Consider the following 20,965-nt stretch of genomic DNA (forward strand, 5'->3'; position numbering starts at 1 on the left):
CACTGTAAAATATCTTCCTTTGTGTTTGAATACAAAAAATAGAGAGACATATATTGTAAAAGGGTCTTGTTGCTAATACTAGTTAGGACCTTAACAAAGTGGTAAATTCAAATATTTTCAGGCTTGCAACCAGATCGCTCTCAACTCGGGTGGGACGTCAATGCCAGCTCCGACTTCTGAGACAAACTGAATACAGAATTATACTGAGGGGAAATTATTCACAGATGGACAACCATCAACTACCAATTAAACAAGTTCTAAGGCAAATGGTTGCACTGGATTTCATCAAATGGTATCAGAGTAAAGGAAGCTGAATATAAATAAATGCCACACTTTTCAGATTTAGATTTTTTTTCATGGGAATGGTTCTTTTCCTTCCACTTCACAGTTGTACTAATTTATGTTGGTCTGTAGGTAAATAAAGCAATAGTTCATTTAGTCCTGACAAACCTCAAGAAACTATTTCTAACAAAACAAAAAAACTGTTTCCTATTTATGCAGCTGTGACAAATAACCAGGACAGGCCTGTCTGGTGCGGGTAAGGGTGCATATGCGTGCAGACGTGTGGGCTGGACAACAGCTGACCGTGTGACAGGCTTGCGCTGTATCCAGCAGAAAGTAATGGTACTTTTATGGAAACGCCTCACTGACACCCAACCAGCAGCCAGTAGGGTCTTTGCAGACAGTGGTCACACCTCACTGACCGTCTCACTGCTCTGAATTTTACTGCTTTGGGTTTTCATTTACAAAAAGGATTTTTAAATCAAAACTTTAGGACTACAGCACATCGAGAAGGTAAAAATTTTTTTTCTTTTTCTGTAATTTAAAAACACAATTGGAAAGTGGGAAAAAAGGTTGTTTTAATCTCTTGTAATGAAATGATTATGACTTATTCTTTACACATGAAACTGTATTGATTAGTCTTTACCAAACATCACAGTAAAAATTAAACCACAGTAAACAGAGGAATGGAAAATAAATATACATGTTTTCAACTTTATAGGCAATAGTTTCCTCTATCTAACAGATCTGTTCATGACTGAGGAAAATGATTTGCACCTGTATAAAGTCATCTGTGTTTTGTTTAATTACACTTTTTATCATTTCCCAACATGCACTCACTGTATGGCCAACAAAAAGCTCTAAACTACAGTAGGAATAACACTTTTATCTTTCTGTGTAACGTGTGTCAAACTCATTTATTTTTGTCATGAATTCTTGTGCCAGCTGTGTACAAAAATAGCACAGCACCTGCTGAAACTAAAATTTTCCAGTTAGCACCATTTCTTTCTGTTAGTGCTACATTAAAGACCTTAAAGATATTACTCAGATTGCTGATTAGATTTAACGGAGGTGAATCGTTTTTTTTTTTTTTGTTCAGTCAATAAAATATCTAGACTGATTCTCATTAGGAAGTGGACTGCATATATTTTAATTATGATTCAGTAAATTTCAGCTCCAGTGTTGTTACAGCATGCTTTAGGAAAATGAGAGGTGATATTCCCATATTTATCTGTATTTGCTCCTGGCATTCATCTGTTTGGAAAACCAAGGGCTATTGACTAAATAACAATATGAGTGAGCCAATCAGGCTTGCAGAAATATTATTAGAAGTAGATGACATTTCTTTTACTACAATTTTTATTGCAAAAACTAATATTACACAAGACTACTGCTGTTTTTTTCATGAAGACTTAAAGCATAAATAAACTCAGAATTTGTTTCTAGGTTTAGTAACTTTAGTTTCTACCTTAAATCTGGTTAAGGTAGAAATTCACATTAGATTGTGATGCAAAACTACTTCAGAAGTGGATCCTGAACACACCTTGTAGACTTACAACGATCACGCCTCAAACTGTTGGTGTTGTTACTACGCACTGAAATAGTGCACTCTGATAAGCAGCACTGTGAGACAATAAGGTCATCAGATCTGAATAGAAAAGGTATTTGTGGATGCTGATAAACAGCATCAGTTTTACAGTGGGATGACTAACAGTCCCTCTTGTTGACCAAGCGGTCGCTGTCTGAGCCTGGTCATTTTGTGGTGGGTCCTTTGGGCGACATGTGGGTGCCAGCTTGATCTTTGTCCAACTGCCTATCATTCTTCAGAAATAGCCATGATCACATGTTCTGGGTGCATAAGTGGCCTATGAATAGCAGTCAGCCAGGCCTTCACTGCACTCTTTCTCAACAAACCGAGGAGTAGAACTGCTCTCTTTGCCCCAATCTGCTTTAACATTTATTGTATGTAAAAAACATAAACTAACTGGCAAGAAGTTATAATATTCTTTGGAATAATATTGTTGTATAGGTGCTTTTTATTAGTCATAAAATATTACAAAAACTAAACTGTGATACAAAGATGCAGCAATGAAAAATTAATTTTACTAAGAAAAAATAATAATAAAAATCAGGAATATGATTAAGACATCGCTTACAAGTTTAAGGAAGGAACTCGTCATGTTTATGTTGATTATAAGTAGCAGCAACCAAAATTAGCAGAAGCAAAATAATTAAATTTTTTTAAATTTTATTAATTACTGGATTAATTCACTTCAATTTAGTTTATTTATATAGAACCAATTAACAACAAATGTAATCTCAAGGCACTTTAAAAGACCATTCGAATGCATTCCTATTTATATGGAATCTAGTTTGGTTCAAATGAATCCAGAACAATCTAAATCACTAAATTACAATCCAGTCATACAGTTAGTTTCAGAACTATTCAAAATTACATACATTCATTCTGAATTATAACAGAATACATTCAAATTTGGCTAATCATTCAGTGCCAATTAGTAAATAATTCATATAAGGAAGCCCATCTGATCACACTGAGTCGCTGACTTTGCAGCAATTCCTTATCCTGAGCAATCATAAAGTGACAGTGGAGAGGAATCACTACCTCTTAACGAAAGGAAACCTTCAGCAGAATTAGGTTCAGTATGAATGATCGTCTGCCTTAACTGCCCGGGGGATGGAAGACACAGCTAGAAGCACTAAGCCAGGAATACCTAATAAGGAAAAGAGAAATAAAGACGAAATACGGTTAATGGTAGCAGCTCTGTTAGTAGCAACAATGGCTTTGTTCAGGACGGCGACATGGCAAAAAATTAAATCACTGAGCCAGGAGTACTTTCTAAGAAAGAAAAACAGAGTACATATAGGGAATGGCAGCAGTAGCTCAGTTAAAGACTTTGTCCAGTAAAGAGATACAGATAAACAGAAGCATTGCGCTAGGAGAACTTATATGAAGAGAAAAGCAAATAGAGAACACAATAATTTATTAAAGTAATACATTTTAATTACTGTGTAATTTAAGTTTTTATAATATGTTTCCATTTATAATGCTAACTTAATTATGGTTAACTCTCCATTTGGTTTGCAGCTTAAATTATTACAAACCCTGTTTGTCAACTTGTCATAGTGGCACAAACATGACTGAGGTGGCACAGGTTGCGGCTGTTGAAGCTCATGATGTTAAAGATGATGCAAACGACGAGCACAGCATGAGCACCGAAGAAGACTCCGAAGAGGAAATGAGACAGGATGAAAATGATGAGACGATCAGTGATGCTGAGGAGAGAAGTGAGAAGACACCGCAGAGCAGAGTAAATGATAAAACAAGTGAGGAGGCTGAGACAACACAACTGAATGGTGTGGAAAACAAACGAAGTGAGAAAAACGGCACTGTTAATGGTGTCTCGGACAATAAGGACCAACTGCAGGAAACAGATGACACAGAGAACATGTCTGCTCTGGCTTTTAAGAAAGAGGTAAGACAAAAGAGAAGGACAAAATCATGTCACTATAACCTGTACAAACTTAAATCCTGACTCATAACATTATTTTATCATTTTTGCCACTGTAAAAACCGTAGAGGCTCCTGAGGTCCAGAAAGTCAGTGGCGAGAAGTTACGTGCCCAAGGCGAACAAAGATAAAGGAGATGTGACGAGCAAGTTTGAGGCCATGCAGAAAGCCAGAGAGGCGCGCAGCCGGCAGAGGAACAGGGAGGAACAACAGAAGAGGAAGGATCAATACATGAAGGAGAGGGAGTGGAACCGCAGGAAGCAGCAGGTCAAAGAGACAAACGGCACTAACCTCCGACTGTGATCTGCATGGCATGATGGGGCATGATGGAGGTGATTAAGCTGCCAGTCTGAGTGAGAATCTAGTCTTTAATCCAGAGTGCTACAACACCAGTCACACTGTTTTTATACTAATGATCACATTTAATAACTAATTTATCAGCCTTGGTCTATGTTGGTTCTGAATTAATATCTTTAAAATCTTTTAAATGTGGACTAAAGCTCTGAATCATTAATGTAACAGGAGTTGTATTGACATGCACTAATCAACCCACTTAACTGCCAAATTCCCATTTTACAAATTAGATGATTTAATTTAAATTCTGTTTACCTATATAGTGCAAACTCCTGGAGCTTTTACTTGAAAAAAAATGTTTAAGCCAGATAACATCAGGTCATGTAATGCTAGAATAACTAGTTATTTAATCAGCTACACCTAAACAACCTAAATAACTCCAGGACATTTTGACGGTAATGTTCTTCAAGCGTGTGCACAATCATTAGAGAATTTGCATCTAATGAATTACTGAAACTCAAACACAAAGAAAGGGAGAGTTGAGTCTTTCTATCAACTCTCCCTTGAGAGAAAGGTAGGTATGTTTAATGTGTTTAATGCCTATTCAGAACTATCTATTTCACCCAATCCAATGAGCCTGCGAGTTTATCACAAATTGAAACATCTATTAGAGCCTTGAAGAAGTACACTGTTGTTTTAACCTTAACACAGAAACAAGTTTGTGTTAGTCATAAATATATATCCAAAGTAGTTTTTTCTTTTTGTTCTATTCCGTGCAATTACCTTTTCTATGAAGGAAAATGGTTCCTGGGGCACAGAGGGTGGGAGGTGCTTGGTCATCCGTCTTAGGTGCATTAAAATTTTATGAATATACATTTTGACGAGGAAGGGATGAGTTTTAAGGACTTAAACTGCACCAGTTTTAAGTGTCCATCAGTCACTCCTAATTCGAGCCAGAAGCCCGGATTCTGGTATGCAGTATGACAACAGTGGGATGAAACTCCTGCAAATTCTGTTGTGCCTTTTGGCCTTATAGTGCCACCTCAGAATTATAAATGCCCCCCATCTGGTCAGCCCTTTAAAAACTTTTTAGAGGGACCCCGCCTGTCCATTTACTCCATCAAGATTCAGTTTCATTTACACAATCCATTCTGTACCTTGTCAGAGGAATTTACACAGTTTAATGCTGAAAATTTCAAGTTAATTGAAATGTTGGAATCTAAGGGATGACGTATTTCTGGCTGACTCATAAATTAGGATTAATCCTGTCTTTTTAAACTAATTTCGGCCATTTCAGCATTTATTTTTTCAGCCAATTCGACAACCAAACACAATTTCTAATGTTTTGAAAATGAAACTATTTCAAAAGCTTTGCATCTTATTGTGTTTTTATTATTTATGCGTTTTATTGCGATTTATATTGGTTTATTATAAATCCTTACTTCTGTTTCACATGTATGCCTTTTTTGACTTTTTGATCCTTTTTAACCGAGTTTATGATGCAGCCTGAAACCTATACAGACCTTAATACAAGGTTTTAATATTACTGAATTTAGGCCCTCCCTTATTGTGCAAAGAAATGCCACTCAAAACTGAAAAATGTGCATACAATATAACCAAAGTGCAATGAATTGTTGGTGCACATTGTTAATTGTGTATTTTTTCATGCATTTTATAATCGATGGATGAGAATGTGTGGTGTATAGGTGCACATGCCCTGTTACACAAAGGACACAACATGAAATGAAAAAGAAAAACAACGAATTTTGCTCCATAATAAAATAATGGTATTTTATTTATCAACTCAGCTTCATAATGTAAGAAATGGAGCTACAGTATTGAGAAAAGTAAAATCAAAGATCAAGAACTTCAGAGTAAACAGCTTTTCTTCTAGTCTGGTTGAAGTAAAATAAAGGCAGTGATACAGTGTTACGTGAGTGGCTTAGTGGTGAAAGCAGACACAACAACCTTCCTGTGGACTGTCGTGTCAGAGCCTGCCAGGGCTGATAAAATACGCTCATCCCCTATCTGTGCAGCTACACTGAGGGCCAATCAGAGGTCCACCAGCAGGCCACATGACCCTCATATTAGCAGGGATTTGGCCCTTATTCTTGCTGGGACCAGTATGGCTCCTGAGTGGCAGAGGAGATGATCCCAGCTAAACCTTAACCTCACCACAATCTCTCTGATTTACCACAGATAAAAGAATTACTTGCTTCCAGTGATGAGGAAGAGGAGGTGAAACCAAATAAGGTGGAAAAGTCCTACGTGCCCAAAATCACAGGTAAGACACATGGAGGGATGCAAGTATTAAGAGGAAAATGGGAGAAATGGGGATAAGCTAAAGGCTTGTGTCTTCCTGTGTAATTTAACTAGGTAGTGTGAAGGGGAAGTTTGCAGAAATGGAGAAACAAAGACAAGAAGAGGAGAGAAAGAGGATGGAGGAGGAGAGGAAGAAGAGAGAGGCCCAGGACAACATGGAGAAAGCCAAAATCAAGAAAGAATTGGCTCAGAAAGCTGCTGAGGTCAGTGAACGAATTAACTGCTTGTAAAGAGTCTCATATCTTATTGAGAAGCATGGCAGCCTGTATGAGTGGTTCAGCCCTGACTTTATGGCGACAATTGAAAACTTTTGTCTGTAATGATTAAGGTAATCCTCAGCTGCCACTTGGAATAGTTATTTTAAGTGGCTTTTGAGATGAGAACAGTTGGCAGGGGCCGGATATAGGTCTGAAACCCAACGGTAGCATTGTTGACATGGCCAGACTGTGGACAGACAGTGTGTACAATGGGTAACATGTTTGGAACATGATTTAAGGTAAATGATTAAAATATTTCCAATAATTTAAACATTTTTAAATCGTTATACACAGAAAGAACAATATAAGGCTTTGTGTTAGGTTCTCGGGAAGAGTTACATAAGTATTCTTGTGCCACAAAGGTAATCACAGGCAATTATCTGCTATCTCCCTGCCCTAATTCTACTTCAGTGCAGCTTGAATGACATTAATAATAGAACAATAGAATAGAATATTCACACTAATTGCACATTCCCATTATTGCATCTCCCTTTACACCTTGGCTGTGTTGAGTTTAGCTATTGCTGTTGGATAGAAACTGTGTTTGAATCTGCTTCTCCTTGCTTTTATTCATCTGTAGTATCTGCCTGACGGTGACAGTTCAGACAGAGCGTGACCCGGGTGAGAAGTGTCCTTTATGATGTTCTGGGTTTCTTAGAGACAGAGGGAACTAGTTCTTCAAGTGTGGGGAAAGGGCAGCCAAAGATCTTTTGGAATGGGTTTAGTCCTTCTGGAGCGCTTTCCTCTGAGCTACATTACAGCTGGTGTGCTGCACACAGATGGAGTAGGTCATTATGTTCTCAATAAAACACAATTGGAAATATTTATTTGGACATATATAGAGATAATTGAGACATTAAGTTAATTTTACTTTATGGAGAATTATATCCTACATTTTAAGATTGATTGGTATCATCAGATGACAATTTAGCCACCAGGATTATAATCTATACAGGAGATAAACATTAAAGTTTCCTAAAATTGGTTGACAAATATAAAGTTACTGTATGCAGGGGTTTAATTGGTTGTCCTTACTTTAGATGAATACTTTCATTTAAGAAATCCAGGTTTGTGTTGTTTGTGACTAAGGGTGAAACCAAGAGGGAACTACTCCTCCCTCTTGCCCCTGTTCATTGGTGCTTAATTCAGATAGTAGCTAAAATAGTCCACTGAGAAATTAGGAACACCTTTGCGAAGCTGATGTGGGATAAATTCTGACTGATTCTTTGCACATCAACAGACATGACACAACATGTCCATATGTATAGTGTGAACAGCAATCTTGCAATAGAGATTAGCATAAATTATTCTTTCATGCTTGGTAAAAAAGGGAAATATAACAGCATATTAGGTCCTCTGTAACCTTTCTTTCAGTCTGACTGTCAAGTGCAACACTTAAAGCACCACTTATTGTATCATATCACCTCTTATCAAATTAGATTGTTTTTATAATATTAAATTGCATTATATTTCATTAAATCATATTGCATTGCTATATTGTCATACAGGGCCTCACATTGGGTCGTATCACATCTCAATGAGATGTTTCATATTCTGTTGTTTTGCATCATATATCACACTGATCATATCATGTTGTATTGTCTCATATTTCATCATATTGTGTTGAATTACACTGCTTCATAAGGCCAGTACACCATTGTGTTATATTGCATCACATTACATTGTATTAAGTTGTATCGCATTATATCACATTATACAGCATCATATAATCTAGCAGGGCACGGGATCGTATCACACTGTATGGTATTGTATCGATTTGTGTGCTTTTGTACCTTAACATACATCAATATGTTTTTGTTCTTGTAACTATCCAGAACATATTTTAAACAAGGAATGCAAATATTTCCAAAATGTTACTTTTTTCTTCTTTTTGCTTGTTGAGAAAAAATAAAATTGTTAAACAAAACATATTGAAAATTAACAGCTATACTAAATGTATTTTATCAGGATATCTCAAACTAGGAAACTTTAGGGGACATTTTGGTCCAATGAAAAAATGTAAATTGAGTAAACATTTATAATTGTGGGTGTATTTGCAAGCTCAGCTCCTTGTTCCTTGTTTTACATGTTTGCCCCTGGAGAACCTTGCCTTCACCCTTGCCTTCACCCTTCCCCTTTAAACCTTAGGAGTAGAGCTACGAATGAGGGGCAAATGCAATAAAATGTAATTCAGCCTTAAGTTTAACAGATCAGAATAGACCCCTTAAAAAAGAAATATCAGAGAGCTTTCAGTTTTCACAAATGTAGCGAGTCTTCAACTATTTCCTATTTATAAAAATAAATCAACAAATGAAGAACTATAAGTAAAATAGATTACAAGGACATTTACCACGAATTTAATGTAAAAATTTGTGTGCATTTTCTGCTTAAAGATTTAAAATTCAAGATTTTAAGCATTTGTTTTACACCTTTTGCTCAAATCTTTACCTTCAGGCTAACAGGATCTAACTAACTCTGTAATCTAAAAACAACTAGAGGAGAGCTGCCAGGTGTGGACAGCACATGCCTGCCAACTGTTTCCCACACCACCCAGTTTGCTCTAGACTTCCCTCCTGTGACAGATTTAGACTCTGCTATCTTAGACTCACACCCCTCACCCTTACAACAACCCACTGCAAACTGTGACATTTACCCTGCAGAGTGTCCCCTTCTCACACACACACTCTCGTTCAATTTTTATTCACTTTATAGGAAGGAGATGACACTATCCTGATACGTGTGGTTCCAGCGAAGCCTTCAAGACCTCCGGGCAAAATCAAGATGAACTTTGAGGACATCGAGAAAAGCAGAGAGGAGGAGCTGAGGAAAAAGGTAGAGGAGGAGAAGAAGAGACGATATGATGAAAACAGACGCTCCTTTAGGGAATCCAAGCGGCGCTCTGTTGTTCAACAGGTAAATTTGTAAAGCTTTTTAAAACAGTTTTTTGGACCTCACCATGATGGATATAATGGTCTTCTTAATTTGAATCAGGATGAAGAGGAAAAACCATCAGAGAAGGTGTCGGTGACTCCTGGAAAGCTGAAGCTGACATTTGAGGAGCTGGAAAAGGAAAGGCAGGAGCAGCGGAGGAAGCAAGCTGAGGAAGAAGCCAAACAACGCCTGCTGGAGGAGAAGAAGGCTTTTCAGGAGGCCAAACAGGGAATGGTAAACCAAATAGATTCATTATGTAAACAGATTCAGAACTTTTGGCATTGAACTTACACGCTCACATAGCTAAAACCTCAACTTTACCACTGTGTGCATTAAATAAAGTTATTAAAACAATCAAAATTAAAGTTTTGATTTTTTAATACATGTTGAGCAAACTTAAAACATTTCATCTCATTAGGAAGAAGAGGAGGACATCAGTCAGGAGGATCAGGAAGACAAAGAAGAGCTTCGTCCCGGAAAACTGAGGCTGAGCTTTGAGGAGCTGGAGAGACAAAGGGTTGAAGAGGAGCGCAAGAAAGCAGAGGAGGAAGCCAAGAGACGCATGGAGGATGAGAGAAGAGCTTTTGCTGAAGCAAGGAAAAGCATGGTAAAAATTATTAGCATTTTTGGTAAAAACAATTCATATGAATATGTGCATGGTTTTTAAATCCACCCTGCAAAAAATACAATACAGACTACATTCTACATTTGTTTCTGAAGGGACAAGCCCTGAAATTTGCAGAATGAAATAGAATAAAATTAGAAGACAATATAACACAATTTACCCCTATTTTCTGTGAGCTGAGAATTAAGCAAGTTACTTGCACCCTTTCAATGTACAATGTTCAATTCAACTTTTATTGATAAAGTGCTACATTAAAACAAATTAAAATACATTATCTAAAGATGCTTTCAGTATTTTATTCTCAAAAAAAGAGAATACAATACTGAAATAAAGCAGAGGAATCATGGATGTAGTAATAGGGAAATTTCACTCACAAACATTATCAGAGATCAGTTCCTACCTTGTATTTTTTCTCAGCTCATAGATGAAGATGATGAAGTACTGATGGCATTGCTGAACCTGGAGGGCAGCAAGCCTGGAAAAATCTGTGTAAGTTTCGAGGATCTAGAGCGGCAGAGACGTGAAGAAGAGCAGAGGAAAGCAGAGGAGGAAGCCAAGAGGAGACTGGAAGAGGAGAAGAGGCTTTTTGCTGAGGCTCGCAAGAGCATGGTGAGCCTAACGGACTCAGTGACCAAATTTTACAGCATGTGTGTGTTGGGCAGGTTACTAACATCTCAGAGCTCATTGTTCAGGCTTCTTTACTGCTCATACATTGTAGGAAGTTTACATAGGTATGAAAGTCAAAATAATTTTGGTCTTTGAAGCATGTGTCTGAACCAGTATTTCATCCTGAAGTAATAATACAACACACAAGTGCAATTATTTTTAAAATCTGGATACAGTACTTTATTTTTAAAGTACTGGCTGCACCAAACTGAAATTATTGTGGATTTTCTCTATTCAAAACATACTCAAAATTACACATAAAAACTCAAATATATATGTACAAATATATACATATATAATGTCATGTTACGTTATGTACGTGACATTCTTTTAGGTGCTGGAAGATGATGAGGTGATGGTGAAGAGTGAGTCTCAGGAGGCTCTGCACCCCAGAAAATTGGAAATCAACTTTGAGGAGCTCCTAAAAGAAAAGGAGGAGGCTGAGAGGAGACGCAAAGCCGAGGAGCGCAAACAGAAACTGGAGCAGGAAAAGGAGGCATTTGAGCAGCTTAGAAAAGAGATGGGAGAGGTAAGTCTTTAAAATGTGGAACCTACACTTATGATACCTCTGCACCTTTGATGTCACGTTTTAGACTTCATTCAAACAAATATTTATGAATATGACATGCATACTCAAATTTTCTTGCCCTGCACTAGTTTTGTTTGAATTATTCAGTGATTTGGGCAGAGCCTGTAAACTGTTGGGGTACAACAGTTGTGTCTATATTTAAATTGTGCTAATATTTTGTAGGAGGAAATAAATGAAAGCTCAGATGTCATAAGCAAAGAATACGAAGAGCTGATAAAGCTTAAGAGAACTGGATCCATTCAGGCAAAAAATCTCAAGTCCAAATTTGAGAAAATCAAGCAGCTGACGGAGGAGGAGATCCAGAAAAAGATCGAGATGGAAAGAGAGCGGAGAAAGGCCATTGATGATGAAATTAAACAGAGAGAAGCTGAGAGGGCCCATGAGGTAAAAGGGTTCAAATGCTGCATGAACAATTTACTTTTATTTTGTAGAACATACAGTAAGTTCTTCTGACCCATGCCTAAAATGCTCCTAAATATCTTATTGTGAAAATATGGATGTGTTCTCTATTGCAAATAAGTTTTTGGGTCAAAAAGACTAAATTTGTCAGTTTTCATTAATACATCAAATAGCAAAAATGACATTTAACAATAATATTGACTTGAAACCATGTGTTTCCATTGTATAAAAAAAACATAACCTTTCTTTCTCTCTGTCTGACATTAAATCAGGCTAAGCTTTTAACATTTTAGGTCATTTAAGATAATAAAAATGATTCCTATTTGCTAATCCCAAATAATGAGAGTTAGAGATTTTTCTCAAATTGTTTTCAGTTTTTCAAATTCTGAGGCGTATTTAAACTAAGATCACCATGCTTTTAAACAGTTGGGGAAAGTCAGGTAGTAATGTCATGTCTTTGTAATATTCTGATAGATTGAATCGCAATATTTGAGTTAAATGGAAGCATATCTGTAAATGTATTTTAAGGCAACACCTGAAACATGAAAAAATAAAAATCAGCTTACATATCAGAGCAAGCGGTGTGGACCTCTTATATAAGTCTGGCTTATCCTTGGGTACAATTTCTGGATGCCTGAAGGTTCCTTGTTCATCTTTTTAAACACTTAAGCATAAATGCCATATTAATGTCAGCCACCATACTGCTCATGAAGAAGAGAGGTTCTGTGTCTCTCCAAGATAAATGTGTTTCTTTAGGAAATATGCGTATCCACTCCAGAACACAAGGAAAAGACCTGGTGAAAATGCTGGCTGAAGCTGGTAAGAGAATGTCATCTGCGGTGAACAGACTGATGTACCAACATGAGCTGAAAGACCACACAGACAGGAAGAAGCCATTACTCAAAAGCATGACACCTGGTTGCAGTTTGCAAAGGCACTCTGGGACACAGACCTTCATTTTTGAAAACTGGCTGTGATCTGATGAAACTAGATTTGAAGTGTTTGGCCCTTATGACTATCATTACATTAGGAGGAAAAAGGGGAAAGCTTGCCAGACTGAGAAAACCATCCCAACTGTAAAACTACAAGGGTTGCAGCATCATTTCGAAGCTTTGCTGCAGAAGGAACCGGTGCACAACACAAATTAGATGTCTTTATGAGGAAAGAAGATTATGTGGAAATACTAAAGCAACATGTCGAGACATCAGCCAGGAAGTTAAAGCGTCTACGCAAAATGGTCTTCCAGATGGACAATGAACCTAAGAATGCCTCCAAATTAATTACAAAGTGGCATAAGGACATCAGAATCGATGTTTGGGAGTGGGCATTAAAAAGCCCCGACCTTTGTCCCATAGACAATTTATGTGCAGAGTTAAAAAGGTATGTGAGCAAGGCAGCCTGAAAACCTGACACCGGTTCTGTCAGGTGGAAGGGGACACAATTCTAGCAACCTTTTATGAGACACTTTTATAAGATTCTTTCTAATGAGGACCAAAAATATTTGAAACAAATCATACAGTTTAAAAGGCACCTCTACCAAACACTTAGGGATTGTTTGTACACTTCTGAATTCAAAGTAATAAAAACATTTTTAAAAAATCCTGTCATTATTTGCCATTAGAAATTATGTTGGAAATCTAAACTGACCAAAAACAGGAAAGGTTTAGTCTGATATAATATTACACAGTAATAAAAAAGGTTATGTCTCTTCTTACACCAGGTATTAGGATGTCTGGTTTGAACTGTACATAAGTTCTGTGCCTTTCAGGATGAGGAGGAGGAGGAGGAAAGAGAAACAACTCCAGTTAGATCAGGTGACTCACCGTTCAAACAGAAGGTGGACATGCGGGCCCGATTTGAACAAATGGCCAAAGCCAGAGAGGAAGAGGAACGAAGGAGGATAGAGGAGCAGAAGCTGCAGAGGATGCAGTTTGAACAGCAAGAGATTGATGCTGCCCTGCAAAAAGTATCAATTTCTACTACTGTGTTATAGACACAATGAGGAGGAAACCCAGTTTGGGTTTCATTTGATCTCTGCAAGAGAATTTAACTGTTTTTGTCTGCTTACAGAAGAAGGAGGATGATGGAGAGGATGAAGGCAGCATCATCAACGGGTCTGCAGCCTATGAAGATGAAGAAGATCACGCGAGGTGTGGGGCACCGTGGTTTAAAAAGGCCCTCAAAAACCAGTCAGTGGTGGATTCTGAGCCTGTTCGGTTCACTGTTAAGATCACTGGGGAGCCAAAGCCAGAGGTCACCTGGTGGTTTGAGGGAGAGATGCTCCAGGACTGTGAGGACTATCAGTATATTGAAAGAGGAGAGACGTACTGCCTCTACCTGCCGGAGACCTTCCCGGAGGACGAGGGGGAGTACATGTGCAAGGCTGTGAACAGCAGGGGCACAGCAGCTAGTACCTGCATCCTTACAATAGAAAGTAAGACCACTCTGGTGTGACTGCATGCCTGCATGGTGATCATTCCCTGGAATTTACCTCACTTAACGAAGTGGATCGCATGCTCCTCTTCTTCAGGAACTCAGGCAGAAAAACAGACTTCGATAACAGTTTTTCTGTTTCTGTCTTGCAGCTTATGACTACTGATGCCCCTCCATGTTGAAAATGTGTCCCTGTTGTTTTTCAATGTAAAACATCATCCACTGTGCTCAAATGGTAATGGGAAGGACAGCATGCTTGGCATTCCTAAGACAAGGATACACAGCACATGCACGCCCTGTAAGGATGTTGGATGATACCTGTGCCAAAACAGACAGACACCTGTTCCAATGCCTGGTGTCGCACTGTACTTCAAATGTTTTATTGCTGTAAGACCCTAACAACATTCATTAGTTCAAAATGCTGTTGATCTGCATTGTATATATCACACTTTATGGTCCAGAAACAACAAATGATACTAACCTGATCTCATACTCAGGCAACACTTGTCAAAGTATTATTACAGCAGCCACATTTGTCAGAAACTAACTCATGCGAACATCCTAATTTTTATATGCAGAATCTGACAAAAAATTGATTGTTGATATTTTTTTCATGCACCCACCCCATTTTCTCAAAATTCTCATCTTGTCATTGTTTATTTGTCAAGAACGACCTTTTATTGTTTGATAATTCTAGTAAAATAGGTTAGCTTGAATATTTGTGTTGTTATAGAGAACAAGTTTTAATAAAGAAAATACAGCATCATTGAGTCTATTAATGATTAACTTGTTTGTGTGATTTCTGTCATTACTTTGTTTTAATAATAATAATGGCTGATGTACGGTGGCCGTGGGGTGCAAAACACTTTTACAAGTACCGAAACAAATTTACATTTCAGAAAACACTTTTACATTTCAGAAAACAAATTTACATTTCAGAAAACAATTTAACAAGATGCTAAACAAATTTACATTTCAGAAAACAAATTTACATTTCAGAAAACACTTTTACATTTCAGAAAACAAATTTATATTTCAGAAAACAAATTTACATTTCAGAAAACAAATTTACATTTCAGAAAACACTTTTACATTTCAGAAAACAAATTTACGTTTCAGAAAATCAACCGGAAAGAGAATGTACCAACGCCGAGGCTGACCCGGAAGTCAGCCTCAGGGCTGCATCCTTTGAAGGCCGTATTCGTTGGCCGATTACGTTACAGCGCGGCGACGAAGGCTGTCCCAATTCATGAATCATTTCGAGCAAATGCTGCCGACAAATGTGTCCTTATTTTGCCCGATTTGAAGGATGCGTTGTGAGTATCCTTCGCGGCCCATCATTTCCCATCATTCATTGCGGGTTGAAGCGGATTGGTCAAGCAGGGGAAGCCATGGCGGACCATAGCAACAAAAGCTGTGAGTAAATTGTGGAAAATTACACTTTCTGTGACACAAATTAAGTTCTACAATGTTTTTATTGCGGGAATATAACTATGTAGACGTGAAATATCTGCTTGATTTATCAAGACATTGCTTAATTTCAAATGTGCTCCAACGTGTTCGGAGTTTTCCGTTCCCGGCGTAGTAACCGGCTTGCCTCGCCAGCCCTACCGGCGGTGAGGTGAGCTAGCCCGGTAGAGATCTGACCGGACTATCGGCACTAAGCTCCCGCTGGCAGTCATCACAGTGAACGTTTAACACAAGTGATTTCTAACAGTTTATGTTATTATTTTAATTGTTACTGAAAATCGATTTAATATTTCAGGTGATATTAAGGTTAACCAGAATAAATGGTCAGTTTTATGTAATCCAACTGTATCGCTGGAGAGTGTGATTGAGAATAAATAAGCTTTTCAATATTAATTTTTAATGAAGAAACGTGCTATGTTTTAAAAGTTTATTTATAATTCAGTTAGCATTATAATTTCTGATTCCAGGTACAATCCAGAGACGATCATGTTCAGGTAAAAAAGATGTTTGATTTAACTAGCCAATAAACAAAGAGATAGCAATTTTATGGCAAATGTATGTTGACATATTTTATATATATATATATATATATATATATTATAAACAACAACTTTAAATTTTAAGATAGATGGGAATTATAAAGTATTTGATCCCCTGTGGCTGTTCTTAGATAATTATATAATAATGCAGTGTTTTTGGTGTATTAGTATCTTCTTGCTTTGATCACTTAAAATATCCAGAAGCATGCCTTAAAAATAATGTGTTTTTCCATCTCCATTCTTCCCTTTTCTAGACCAGACCCCTTTACTGCAGGATCAACCTGAGTGTCCCAGTCCTGAAACGCTTCTTCAACCAGGAGGACACCAGGCCTGATTTTCAGCTGAACAGGAAGTCTCTGTCAGTGCTGCTTAATTTTTTGCACCACGATAGGCGACATGTTTGGGTGCTACTATTGAGACCTTGGTTTTTCTTTTCTGGCTGGCAAGTGGCACATCCTACAGAGTGATCTGCAGAGTGTTTGGGATGCCTCGCTCTACTGTCCATCGCATCGTCCACAGAGTTACAGAGGAGATCGTGGCTATTCGTCACCAGGTCATCTACCTTCTAAAGACCCCTGAGAACTTAAGGCAGTGTCCCGTGAGTTTGCAGGGCTGGACGCCACAGAGTTTTTCTTAAAGCTGTGGGTGCAATTGACGGCTGCCATATCCGCTTCAGGTGTCCAAGCAGCCTTGAAGGTCAGTGCTACAGGAACAGGAAACTCTTCCCTTCCATAATCCTGCTGGCAGTTTCTGAGAGCCATTTTATTGACACGTATGTGGGCTGGCCTGGGTCAGTGCATGACTCTAGGGTGCTCCGCCACAGCCCACTGTACAGTTTATCCTCCTCCAGGGCATTTTATCCTTGCTGATGGAGGGTACCCATGCCTCCAATATCCACTCCCCCTCATCACTCCCTACAAGAGGACAAGACAAGATGTGGGAGCCCAGCGCTTTAACAGCCATCATTCCAAAAACACGCTCTATAATAGAGCGTGTTTTTGGAATGATGAAAACCAGATTCAGGGCCATCTTCCTGCAAGCGCTGGAGGTGCATGACACCTTTGTACCTCACGTAAGTCTTGACCTAGATCCATTTTATATATACATTATACATAATATATACACATACACACATATGCACCCTCTTTTAAATTGTTTTCAGGTCATAACAGCATGCGCCATCCGCCACAACATCTGCCTTGGTGCTGGGGATGTCATGGCCCCAGAGGATGACCCAGAGGAGGCTGTAGAAGAGGATGAGGGTGAGGTTTGGACTGAGGCAGTCAGCGTTGCTCTCTGGCAGGACCAGCTTTCAGCTGAGGTGTCTGCCCTGGAGGAGGTACCACCAGAACATGACTACTGTGTGCAGCCAAGTATAATATTAAAGATGTGATTAATGTTTGAGGGGTATAACTAATTGTAATATTTTGTGAGCACCATCTTCTAATTCTGCATTTTTTCAATTACCTCTTAGTGATGTGGCAGCCATCAATTCAGCCAGCCCTTTAAACCCACTTGATGGACGATACCGTGGACAGCGGAAAGAGGCATCACAAACATCTGCAGACCACCTGTGTGATGCTTCACTCACCATCCAAAAAGACAAACCTCAGTTGCAGCGTCCCATCCAAGTCTCTGACCTTGTGAAAGATTTAGCCACACCGCCAGACTTTCTGTTCAGAAAGACATTTGCCTCTTTGTTCTGTTCAAGAGGTTTTTCCAGGAATCAGTCACTCAGGTTGATCCTGCTGTCGCCATTGTAAATACTTGTACATAGTTTTATTTTATGCCTTTTGTCTTGTAATCTTGATCTGTTTGAATGTCTTCTTCCCACATTCTGTTTAAAGTGCTGTTTGTATTTTTCATAATAAATTCTGTTTATAACTTTAAATGAAGTTGATGTATTGTTAGATCAAATGTAAATAACTAGTGACAAAAACGATTTTGAAATTTATTAGAACACCTTAACATTTTAAGAAACAATCTGAACAAAACTTAATATTTCTTATGTAGCATCTTATTTTGGTGCCATTCTTTGGAAAACAGTCTGTCCATTCTCTGTGCCCTCATGTCCTCCCTGATTAAATCCATCATCTCTGTCCCTCTTTCTTTTCTGACCCTTTCCTGCTGGCTCACTGTCTTCCTTCTCCATCTGGTTGCCCACCGCTCCGCTTGGCCCTGGAGTGTCCTCAAGGATGGAGGCAATCAGGACAGGAGGTGTTGTGGAAGACCTCTGTCCCAACACCTCATCCATAAAGACAAACCAGGGCCAAGTAGCAGCAGTGGGCTTTTCACTGACTCTCTCTCCTGACCCTGGATACTTACAATCCTAAAGTTAGATGGAATTTTAAAAAAAAGAGTTGACTAAACAGAGAAATCAACAAGACTTTTAGAAATATTTTTTTATTTGTGTGTGACATGAGAACTTATGAACATACTTTATATTCTTTTTTTTTTTTTTTTTAAATTGTCCCACATTGTTTTGGCCTGCAAAGTGGGTGACCTTCCCCTGTTGGTCCATCTTCTCCAGAATTGTCCTAAACCGAAAGAAGTTTGTTAATCACTGGATGGATATTTATGAAAGTTAGAAAGATAGGAGTTATTGGAACTGGACAGAAACTGACTGCAAAGAATGTTGTTATTGTACCTCCAGGCCACGGTGGCTGAGTTTTTAGCTCCAGTAAAAAGGTGGTGGTTCTCACCCCTGAGCTTAATAAACTGGCCCGTCTGCTGCTTTGTACCTAAAAAAAAATATATGAAAATACCAAAAAAAAAAACATCTTGCTTAATATCAGAGCAAAAATAAAGCCTTTTTTAATTTCACATTTGTCTTAATTTGAAGAAAATATTTCTATGCAAATGTCTAAAACAAGCTCTTTCAAACTTTTCACTTCTTTACGGAGATTCACTCACATTTGGAGGTGTATTCCTCGTCGGGTTTACCTGGAATCAGAAATTATAATGCTAACTGAATTATAAATAAACTTTTAAAACATATAGCACATTTCTTCATTAAAAATTAATATTGTAAAGCTTATTTATTCTCAATCACACTCTCCAGCGATACAGTTGGATTACATAAAACTGACCATTTATTCTGGTTAACCTTAATATCACCTGAAATATTAAATCGATTTTCAGTAACAATTAAAATAACATAAACTGTTAGAAATCACTTGTGTTAAACGTTCACTGTGATGACTGCCAGCGGGAGCTTAGTGCCGATAGTCCGGTCAGATCTCTACCGGGCTAGCTCACCTCACCGCCGGTAGGGCTGGCGAGGCGAGCCGGTTACTACGCCGGGAACGGAAAACTCCGAACACGTTGGAGCACATTTGAAATTAAGCGATGTCTAGATAAATCAAGCAGATATTTCACGTCTACATAGTTATATTTCCGCACTAAAAACATTGTAGAACTTAATTTGTGTCACAGAAAGTGTAATTTTCCACAATTTACTCACAGCTTTTGTTGCTATGGTCCGCCATGGCTTCCCCTGCTTGACCAATCCGCTTCAACCCGCAATGAATGATGGGAAATGATGGGCCGCGAAGGATACTCACAACGCATCCTTCAAATCGGGCAAAATAAGGACACATTTGTCGGCAGCATTTGCTCGGAATGATTCATGAATTGGGACAGCCTTTGTCGCCGCGCTGTAACGTAATCGGCCTACAAATACGGCCTTCGAAGGATGCAGCCCTGAGGCTGACTTCCGGGTCAGCCTCGGCGTTGGTACATTCCCTTTCCAGTTGATTTTCTGAAATGTAAAAGTGTTTTCTGAAATGTAAATTTGTTTTCTGAAATGTAAATTTGTTTTCTGAAATGTAAATTTGTTTCGGTACTTGTCAAAGTGTTTTGCACCCCACGGCCACTGTACTGATGTATTGAATTATGAATAAGGGTTCAAACACCTTAGATTACATGCAATCTGTTTTGACCATATTTCTTCAACTATCAAGAAAGCCTCTGCTGCAGCATAAAGGCCTTGTCAATTTTAACCTTATAATAGTCCTTCTGTGCAATCTATGAATGCTTAAAAGATAGAAGTATATGATGGAAGTGTATCTTTGGTGTGATACATTTTTTTTGTTGTTGCCAAAACTAGTTTATTTTATGCTTTTTAACAGCTGACATTGTGTTTAAAAATCCTTGGACTGAAGAAAATACATAATTATTTTCATCCATTATTTCCACTTTGGGGTTGCAAATATAACTGTCATAATGTTGATGGCCGACTTGACTCACATGCAGAAAAATACGAAGAAACAGAGAAACGTTTAGTAAAACTTTTATTAGGAAATCTGGTGCAGGAAACCGCAGTAGCAGGGAGACTGAAAAAGAGAATGAATGCTGGTGAACAACCCACAACTGAAATTCTCAAATATGTTCTATGGAGAAAGCTTACATAGGGTAGAGTTAAGTCCACCAGGGAGAGAGGTTGTGATCCTGGTAAGAGGTGGCTATGCAGCACTGCCATAGCAGGTGAGTCCTGAGAGGCTTGGAGGAGGGTGGACAGGGTTCGCATGAAGCTGTGAGAACAATCTCTAATCTGGTTGCCAGTGGAACAAAAACAAGAATCCAGAGTCCGAAAAACTATTGGAAAGTTCCTTCAGATATCTCACA

At 38.3% G+C, this 20,965-nt stretch overlaps 1 protein-coding gene across 3 annotated transcripts; it reads left to right on the plus strand.

The window, feature by feature from the left end:
- The first annotated feature begins 651 nt into the window (after window positions 1-651).
- On the plus strand, window positions 652-15,096 carry nexn (nexilin (F actin binding protein)). Of its 3 annotated transcripts, XM_047374005.1 has the most exons (14): window positions 652-795; window positions 3,392-3,779; window positions 3,884-4,081; window positions 6,308-6,392; window positions 6,485-6,633; window positions 9,400-9,600; window positions 9,679-9,852; window positions 10,037-10,225; window positions 10,661-10,852; window positions 11,244-11,438; window positions 11,661-11,882; window positions 13,666-13,863; window positions 13,968-14,331; window positions 14,483-15,096. In XM_047374005.1, exons 2-14 carry the CDS (start codon window positions 3,441-3,443, stop codon window positions 14,494-14,496), a joined length of 2,520 nt encoding a protein of 839 aa, XP_047229961.1. In that variant the 5' UTR covers window positions 652-795; window positions 3,392-3,440; the 3' UTR covers window positions 14,497-15,096. The 3 variants fall into 3 exon arrangements, with proteins under 3 accessions (XP_047229961.1, XP_047229959.1, XP_047229960.1); XM_047374003.1 differs by lacking the exon at window positions 14,483-15,096 and having other exon boundaries at window positions 13,968-14,366; XM_047374004.1 differs by lacking the exon at window positions 14,483-15,096 and having other exon boundaries at window positions 684-795; window positions 3,431-3,779; window positions 13,968-14,366.
- Window positions 15,097-20,965: the final 5,869 nt, after the last annotated feature.

This window comes from Girardinichthys multiradiatus, chromosome 9 (assembly GCF_021462225.1).
Source record: "Girardinichthys multiradiatus isolate DD_20200921_A chromosome 9, DD_fGirMul_XY1, whole genome shotgun sequence".
Classification (NCBI taxonomy): Eukaryota; Metazoa; Chordata; class Actinopteri; order Cyprinodontiformes; family Goodeidae; genus Girardinichthys; species Girardinichthys multiradiatus.

Bases quoted from the DNA above. Each gene is read 5' to 3' on its own strand.
- nexn (XM_047374003.1), top strand. From the start codon at position 3,441: ATGACTGAGGTGGCACAGGTTGCGGCTGTTGAAGCTCATGATGTTAAA. The intron at 9,601-9,678 runs GTAAATTTGTAA...AATTTGAATCAG, and splicing joins GGCGCTCTGTTGTTCAACAG to GATGAAGAGGAAAAACCATC. The intron at 9,853-10,036 runs GTAAACCAAATA...TCATCTCATTAG, and splicing joins AGGAGGCCAAACAGGGAATG to GAAGAAGAGGAGGACATCAG.